Source organism: Brachyistius frenatus, unplaced genomic scaffold (genome assembly GCF_029030835.1).
Source record: "Brachyistius frenatus isolate BFR_SWC_R1_liver_20210118 unplaced genomic scaffold, ASM2903083v1 Contig_31, whole genome shotgun sequence".
NCBI lineage: Eukaryota > Metazoa > Chordata > Actinopteri > Embiotocidae > Brachyistius > Brachyistius frenatus.
This window is the reverse complement of record NW_027210630.1, coordinates 906,577-915,466: the sequence shown is the minus strand read 5'-3', so window position 1 is coordinate 915,466 and position 8,890 is coordinate 906,577. Positions and strand designations below refer to the sequence as shown.

The 8,890-nt window shown below is 39.3% G+C and overlaps 1 protein-coding gene across 1 annotated transcript; it reads left to right on the top strand.

Moving 5' to 3' along the window:
- Positions 1 to 226: 226 nt before the first annotated feature.
- On the top strand, positions 227 to 6,062 carry vps33a (VPS33A core subunit of CORVET and HOPS complexes). The gene is made up of 13 exons (XM_069699745.1): positions 227 to 352; positions 690 to 755; positions 1,204 to 1,331; positions 1,460 to 1,646; positions 1,992 to 2,108; positions 2,213 to 2,387; positions 2,877 to 3,070; positions 3,248 to 3,374; positions 3,752 to 3,819; positions 3,956 to 4,093; positions 4,273 to 4,410; positions 4,501 to 4,669; positions 5,368 to 6,062. Exons 1-13 carry the CDS (start codon positions 251 to 253, stop codon positions 5,559 to 5,561), a joined length of 1,803 nt encoding a protein of 600 aa, XP_069555846.1. The 5' UTR covers positions 227 to 250; the 3' UTR covers positions 5,562 to 6,062.
- Positions 6,063 to 8,890: the final 2,828 nt, after the last annotated feature.

Sequence of the window (8,890 nt, the reverse complement as noted above, 5' to 3'; positions counted from 1 at the left end):
AAGCAAAAGGCGGATCCTGTCAGCTCGTTGCCCTTATTTGTTATCATTTTACACCGCTAACAGCTATTTCAGGCAGATCATCGTGACGTTTTCACAGGCTAGAAGAAACTGGCTGTACATTTTACAATAATTGAAACTACATTATGGCGTGAACTATCTTGAGTGTCGTGCATTCTTTGGTCACGTGACTGAGTCTTTGCCGCTGAAGTCACCTGATCTGTTGTGCCGCTGCTGTTCAGGAAAAAAAAAAATGGCTGCCCACCTATCGTACGGTAGAGTGAACTTAAACATATTGAGAGAAGCAGCACGAAAAGAGCTTCGAGAGTTTTTGGACAAATGTGCGGGAAGCAAGGTAATAAATCGACATACATGTGTAAAACGTGGCTGGAACAGCGACAGTTATCCCGCTGATGGGACAGTTAATCTAGTCTGCAATGTTATTATGGAGCTGTCAGCAATTATTTTAGATCATATTAAGATGTTTCAAGTGTATATTAAAACAGTAAATCTTCTCATAATTTAGCTTCAGAACTACCTGTACGGGAGCTATATTCTTACTCATTGTAAATCAGATGATACTTGAAACCATTAGCTAATCATAATAGCTAAGTCACTGGCATTAAATGTTTCCGCATATTTCAGGTCTGCCTACTGTCTGATATTTATACCTTTGTGTCTTTGTCCTGTAGGCCATAGTTTGGGATGAATATCTGACGGGACCTTTTGGACTGATAGCTCAGTACTCTCTACTGAAGGTAAGGCCTTTTTTTTTTCGCATTTGAAGTACAGTCACCCAATAGACGAGGCCCTGATAAGGTTTGTTGTTACTTTAATGCCATATGTCTATTTTAGCTTCTACAATCAATCGAATAATTGAACAGTTGGATCAAAATAATCAACAACTATTTTGATAATCACTTAATTGGTTTGTTAATTGATTTAAGATGGTAAAAGTATCTGTTTCCAGCCTCTTGAATGTGAATATTTTCTGGTTCCTTCAGACCTCCATGATAATAAACTGAATTTATTTTGTTTGTGGACCACTGGTCGGGACAGAACGATACATTTTAGGCTGCACCTTAGGGAAACTGATAATAAAAATAATCGTTTTTTGTAGCCCTGCTTTTTAATGTTTATTTTATTTTATTTTTTTATTGAAGACACACACAAAAAATGTTGTTTATTTATTGCTCCTTTTTTCAGGAACATGAAGTGGAAAAGATGTTCACCCTTAAGAGCGGCAGGCTCCCTCCTGCTGATGTCAAAAATATCATCTTCTTTGTCCGTCCAAGATTGGAGCTTATGGACATCATCGCAGAGAATGTATTCAGGTGTGTTTTATGCGTCTCATTTTCTAGCCCCACACTGTGAAGAGTGATAAAGGCATGTCCTTTCTCTCACTTTGCAAAGCTGTGCTCAGTTTGTAACACTTATGTCCTTGATTGTGCGTCTTTTTTAGTGAGGATAAGCTGCATTCATCCCGAGACTTCCACATTTTGTTTGTGCCTCGGCGGAGCATGCTGTGTGAGCAGCGGCTGAAGGAGCAGGGCGTGCTGGGCTCGTTCATCAACATTGATGAGTATATCCTGGACCTGATACCCTACGATGGGGACCTGCTCTCCATGGAGTATGAAAGTGCTTACAGGGTGTGTTCAAGTTATACATCTTAGATATACACCAATCAGCCACAACATTAAAACGCTCATGGCAACAATGTTCCCTGATGGCCGTGGCCTTTTTCAGCAAGATGTTTTAATGTTGTGGCTGATCGTTGTATGTCAACCCCTCTGCAGCTCTACGAATGAAGTATATGTGTGTTGTTATAAAGTAAAGACTAGATTTCAAATCGACACAAATATTACAGCATAACATAATGGTAATTTGTGATATCTGGTGAAGGAAATATTAAAAATGTCATACCTCATCCAGTTTTATAGATGATGTGTATATGTGTCTATAAACATATTTTTACTCCTCTGTGTCTCACTCAGGAGTGCTACCTGGAAAATGACCAAACAAGCCTGTACCACACAGCTAAAGGCCTCATGACTTTGCAGGCACTGTACGGCACCATTCCACAGATATATGGGAAAGGAGATTGTGCTCGGGTGAGTATGTGAGTAGTAAAACAGCTGATTCCACGTGGACAGAAGGTCAGCAGCAGCCACGTAAAGGAGTTTTTCTGACTAAGAAATTGTCTGTTTGTTGTCAGCATGTCGCCAACATGATGTTGAGGATGAAGAGGGAGTTTGCTGGCAGTCAAAATCAGATTCTGCCCGTGTTTGATACTCTCCTCCTCCTGGATCGTAATGTTGACCTACTCACCCCTCTGGCCACGCAGCTCACCTACGAGGGTCTCATTGACGAGATCTACGGAATCAATAATGGCATGCATAAACCAATTTGATTTATTCTCATTACATTTGTTTGAATGTCTATCTGATATCAAGGTTATATTTTCAATAACTGACATCTGCATATCCTTTTTTTCATTTCTTTTTTGCAACTTATTGAAACAGAAAGGGTTCTTTCAGTGTAATGGGTCACATCTAAAGAGCACATATATGTTGTTGTTGTTGTTGTTTTACAGTATTTTACTTCTTGATCATATTGCAGTCTTAAAATGATGGTCAGTTTTTCCTTAAGCAGTTTATTTTATTTACAATTGTTCTTTGTTGGGATGTTTGGATGCAGCCATGTCTATTTTATGGCTTTTTCTTAAATAGATATTCATCCTGAGCCTTATACATCTGGAGTCTTGTCCAGGTATTATGTGGAAAAAAAGTAATTAACTCCTATTCTAAATTCTTAGTCCGTTTAGTCTCTTTTTTTTAAAAAAATCTCCGGTCCTTGTATTTCCTCCATCTACCTCACAGGTTATGTCAAGCTGCCTCCTGAGAAGTTTGCACAGAAGAAGCAAGGAGAAGGGAGTAAAGATTTACCCACAGAACCCAAGAAGTTACAGCTCAACTCAGCAGAGGAGCTGTACGCAGAAATCCGGGACAAAAACTTCAACGCTGTTGGTGCAGCGCTCAGCAAGAAGGCCAAAATCATATCTGCTGCCTTTGAGGTTGGTCTTGTCTTGCGTGTTTCACATTTACTTTTATTTATTGATGTGCTTTGTGACAGAATTTTTGTGGTGACGGTCTTCAATCATTTAAATGTTATTTTACTGAGCTGCTGTAAAAAAAAAAATTAGTAGAGTGCTGCAAGTAACGTGACGTTTTTTTTCCCCTTTGTCTTCCAGGAACGGCATAATGCTAAAACAGTGGGAGAAATAAAGCAGTTTGTGTCTCAGCTCCCTCACATGCAGGCAGCACGAAGCTCACTGGCTAACCACACCTCTATAGCCGAGCTGATCAAGGACATCACCAGTGCGTAGATATCCCCACAGTTTCTGCTTAAAATGCATTACAGTTTTCTTTCTGTTCACATTTTGGCACATCTTACATTATATTTTTATATTTACAAAATAAAACATTGTGGTTTGAGGAAACCTTCACACAAACTTTTTTTTTTTTTTTTTTAAACAACTATTATCTAGCAATTCAAGGCACTGTTTGTAGTGCTAATACAAATCCAAATAACTTTTAATTTTGTAGTGTAATGAAAACTAGTATTATTAAAAACTACCTTGCATTTTTTTATTCCTTGTTTTAAAGTCTGCAGTACTCATTATTTATCTTAGTATTGTATGTTGAAGGTGTCTTGCAAGTTTGTTATATGTAGTAAAATGTAACTCCTGTTTCAGCATCTGAGGCCTTCTTTGATAATCTAACAGTGGAGCAGGAGTTTATGACGGGTGTCGACACAGACAAGGTCATTTTTATGTTATTACTAATTGTTTTTACAAAGCTAAGCTGCCATTAACATGGTTCTCAAACAAATAGCTATATAGATATACTATGGTTTTGGGTAAGTTCACTGAAATCCTTAAAATAACGTCACTATGCAGGTGAACACGTATATAGAAGACTGCATTTCCCAGAAGGATCCACTGATCAAGATTCTGCGTCTGGTGTCTATGCAGTCTGTCTGCAACAATGGCCTGAAGCAGAAGGTGTTTGACTACTACAAGAGGGAGATTCTCCAGGTAAAGTCAAAGACATTCCTGCTGCTGCAAAAAGGAAAATAGTGGTGAATTGCTGTGCACTACAGACTTCTTTTTTTTTTTCAAGCACTTTTCAGTTGCGCTAAATGAATAATCGAATCTGGTTGGTGACTTTTTTTCCTTTTTCTTTTTAATGATACCTTTTTTGTCTTTTTTTGTAGACCTATGGTTATGAACACATACTCACACTAAACAACCTGGAGAAGGGGGGTCTTTTAAAGCCACAGACAAGCTCAAGGAATAACTACCCAACTATTAGAAAAACCCTGAAACTGTGGATGGAGGATGCCAATGAGCAGGTACAACATTTATTACAAGAAATAACTTTTAGGATTAAACTTGTGCAATTTTGAGGGTTGACATTGACTCTGTGTTTTTTCTTCTCTCAGAACCCCAACGACATCTCATATGTTTACAGCGGCTACGCTCCGCTTAGCATCCGACTGACTCAGGTCTTGGCGAGGCCCGGGTGGCGCAGCATCGAAGAGGTGCTGAAGATGCTCCCAGGCCCCCACTTTGAGGAGAGACAACAGCTTCCCTCCGGGCTTCATAAGAAACGTAAAGACCCATCCAGACTAGGACTGCTGTTTGCCCTGCTGCTCGATCCAGAATGAAAACAACCTCCTGCCTGCGACGTGCTGATAAGACACAGGCTTTTGTTTAATGCCGGATGCTGAACAGCAGCAGATTGATGGCACAAAGCAGACAATGCCACAGAGCCAATGCCAATGTTTGTGGTTTTTTTTTTCTGTGTGCCTGTGTTGAAGAGAAGGCTAAATAATAACATACGGTGCTGGATTTGTGAGTGACAGCCTGTGCTTTCCTTCAGCTTTCCTCCATCGTTTCATTTTGGCAGCAGTAGGTGTTAACACTGATGGGAACAATGAATTTAATTATACGCTCAATTTGAAATGTGCTAATTAGAATTGTGAGTTTGGGCATTAGACAGGTGACTTGTTGCTACATGCCTGCCTCACATTGGTTTTTAAAGGTGTTAATAGAGGACTCTAATCAAGAGGGAGGATTCAGCTAAATTAGTGTTTTCAGAGTTTAAAAAAAATGGTGCTTTAACAGAAGGGATTTGGCACTGTCTTACATTATGTTGTATTTCGTTAATGTGATCTATGGCAGAAATTCTATGGATTATAATGTCAGTGACTGAAATGTCCTTTGTCACGCTCACTATTTCCTGTCTTAGTTCATTTAGTTTCAGCTTTGTGTTTGACTGACGTGCATCTCCTTTTAATGTCGTACAGGCCAGCAGGGGGAGAATCGGACCACGCTGGTGTTTTTCCTCGGTGGTGTGACATACGCAGAGATCGCCGCTCTCCGCTTCCTCTCTCAGATGGAAGACAGCGGGATGGAGTACATCATAGCCACCACCAAACTCATAAATGGCACCACTTGGATCAAATCTCTCATGGACCGGCCTGAATCCCAGACACCCTGAGTCAGCCTGTCCACACCTGGCAACATCAAAACACCCCATCTGTCAGAAAAGCTCACCTGCTGTTTTTTTTCATGTCCACATCAGTGTACTGCAGGTGTTTCATTGATGTCTGCGCTGCTTAAACAGCAACAGGCTCTTTAAAGGGGCCTCTGTGGAGTTTTTTTTTTTTTTGTATATAAAGTTATGTTAAAGTCAGCGTTACTGAGCGAGACATGGACAAAAAACATTGCTCTATAGTGCACCTAGACTATACAGTACAAATATGGATTACTGCTACCGTCTATTGAACATCTGTTTGTGCTCATGTTTCCATCACAGGTCATTGCTTTACTACAGAGCTACTGTATATATGTATGATTAAAACCTTTGTGATGATTTCATGCATAAGATAATTAGAGCTGCACTTTGATTTGCATTTCTAAAACCTTTTGTTGACAGTTTTTTTTTTCTGTGGCTTTTGCGCAAGTTAAAAATAGGTAAATAAAGCCTTAACTAAGTGAATTTAGTCTTGTTTTACTTGGTTCTAATGATAAGTCATTTTGCCTATTGTTTAGCAGGTAACTTTTTGGAGAAAGGCAATCTAATTGTAAACAGATGAAAGGCTGGGATGGGAGTGGATCCATCCGTGGTGGGCCAGTTCTCTGAAGGAGCAATTAGCGCAGTAACAGGCCTCCTGATCAGCCGATAATGGCCCTGTGCTGTCTGGAGAGCTCAGCCCACAGCAGCCCATGATTTGACAGCGGAGGACACTGATTGAATTAGGAGGCCATTTGCTCCATGTTCCGGTAGAGGATAACTGCGCTGCAGGACGGTGTTTGATCTCTGCATCAGTCAATATCTTCTCCGTGCCTGACACGGTATACATAAGGGTACCTGCTGACAGCAGGCAGAGATTTTGGTGAACTCTTGTTGGGTTAATCTGTTTATTTCCTCCATGTTGTTTGTCTACAAGACTTGGGAACTGATTTAATTACATTAATTATAAAATACTCAAATCTGAACATTTTTGTCAAAATATTCCGCTGCTGTCACTTTGTTTGAGGAGCAGGTGCGATGAAGACTTAAATTGCCAATAGATGAATCCCAGGGAACTCAGATCCTTGTGATCAGTTTTGGCTATTGGCTCCTCCTCTGTAATAAGGGCTTGAAACGCTCAAGACAGCACACACCCAACTTGGACTTCAGTGCTGGAAGCACAGGAGCCCTCCTTCTGATCAGCTCCTGTCCTGCTCCAACAACACCAAGGTATGACTGGTTACATTTTTTGTACTATGTAAACTATATGTTAAGCTTGTTTGGGATTTATGCATACTTAGATTTTGTCTCTTTTAGTTCAGTTTACATCTGTTAATCAGGGCAGGGACAAACACAAACACAAATACATGCATAGGATATACAGTACTGTAGATATTGAATTACTATATCAATCTAAATTTTGTGTTGAAAATTAATATTAGTTATTGTGTGCTGGAAAACTATTTTTACACTTTAGCAACTTTATTTTTGAGACTTTTATGGCAATAAAGACCCTTTGAATGGAGAAATCAAATTGACAAGATATCAATATATTTATAAATGAGATAAATGACAACATTACAGTAGTTTTCCTTTTAATTGTAAGATGTAAGTGACTAACATGGTTCATATGGGAGCTTGGATGTAACTTCTGTAGCGCGACAAGTAATTACTTCACATGACACATGAATGTGTTCAGTGTTATTGCAAACTGAACCTCCAACAGCTTCAACATGTCTCCCCGAAAATGTCTGAGTACACATTGTGAAAGATGAATGTTGAAGCTGTTCCACATGTTGTTTGTTACTGTACACAAACAAAGCAGATCAATACTGAACCCACTTAGTAGAATTCACAAATAAATTATTAACAGTGGCCTTGGCACAGTGCTGTTTCCTCAGCTTCTACAAGGCTTTTGCACTTGTAATATAAATAAACATTAAAAAAACCAACTATATTTTCAGCGCTTTGTGAGCACGTACTGTATTTTCTACCTAAGTCAGTTTGCATCCCAATGACTTGCTGCTGTTTTTGTCTTAATTTTTTTGTTTTAATTTTTGTGTATTTAATTTCATTAATTTGAGTATTCATGCCATCAGCGTTGTTGTGTGCAGTGTTTGTTTCATTAACTTTCAGATAGACCGCCTCTTTTCTCTTCTGTCATATTGACATCTGTCAGCTGTGTGTGTTTGCAGAATGGGCCGAGGTGGGAACATGGGGCACCTGACTCACCCCGGTGGCCGGCAGAAGACACAGCAGGAGCTTCTGGATGTGGATCCTTTGTTTATCCGCTTCCTCCGGACATTCAAGGAAATTCTCAAATTTGTTCTCTTCAGCTACACAGTGCTGTTTGGCGCTTTGCTGCTTGCAAGATGGACCACTTATTTTATGGTAGGAAAATAAAACAAAAGCCACTGTTGAAAAATGAGCCTGGTCTTGGACTTAAGAGCTCATTAGTGAAGTGGCTCAGGCAGGCCTTATGGGATTTGTGGTCTATGCAGTTCCTATAAAACAAAATCTGAGTTATCGTGTTTCTTTAACTGACACTGCAGTAGAGCTCAAGGTTTTTGTGCATATTTTTTTTTTTTTTTTTTATGAATCTAAATGGGTTGTTTAGAAGAACTCTATAGTGAAACTCATTTAAACCAAGTCAGTTTGCTTCTAATCTGTTTGTTGACAGTGTGATTAAATGTGCAATTTAGAATCTGTGTGTTGCAAAATGGCAATAAAGAAGCTATAAAAATGTATGTATGGTTGTGTAGCATACAATTATTTATTCTTAAAAGTTAAGAGCTTTAAATGTTTTTTTTTCCTTAAAAAGTGCATATAAGATTTGACAAAAATGTTTATGTAAATATCAGCAATGGAAACATCAGTGGGGTCTGTTTCTCTGTTATACTGTTAATTTCTCCTGACTGAATTAGTGGAGTAAAGCTGTCCCCTCTGATGGGATCTTATGTGTCTGACAAAGCTGAATCACCAGTTGAACATAGCAGGCCCCAACCCTGGAAGAATCCGATAAAAGCTAAAAGGGTATAAAAGCTTTGGGTTTACTGTACGGCAATTTGTTTGTGGTAAATTGATAGGGAGCAAATTTGGTTGGCATTACTGTGTGAACTACAAAAGCACAACACATGGACCTTTACCACAGCAGACATTTTGACTTGGCACAGAGGGCAAAGCACAAACGTGTTAATGATATCTCAGTTGCTATCATGTGTCCCAGTGAGTCATGAGAGCGAAACAGCATGCATAAAAAAGACCTCCTTAAGTGGAATGCAGCCCTCATTAATGGATCTGTGTTCCCTACAAAT

Excerpts from the sequence above, each read along its gene's own strand:
- vps33a (XM_069699745.1), top strand. The coding sequence starts at position 251 with ATGGCTGCCCACCTATCGTACGGTAGAGTGAACTTAAACATATTGAGA. Across the intron at positions 353-689 it reads ACAAATGTGCGGGAAGCAAG|GCCATAGTTTGGGATGAATA; the intron begins GTAATAAATCGA and ends TTTGTCCTGTAG. Across the intron at positions 3,071-3,247 it reads TCATATCTGCTGCCTTTGAG|GAACGGCATAATGCTAAAAC; the intron begins GTTGGTCTTGTC and ends TTTGTCTTCCAG.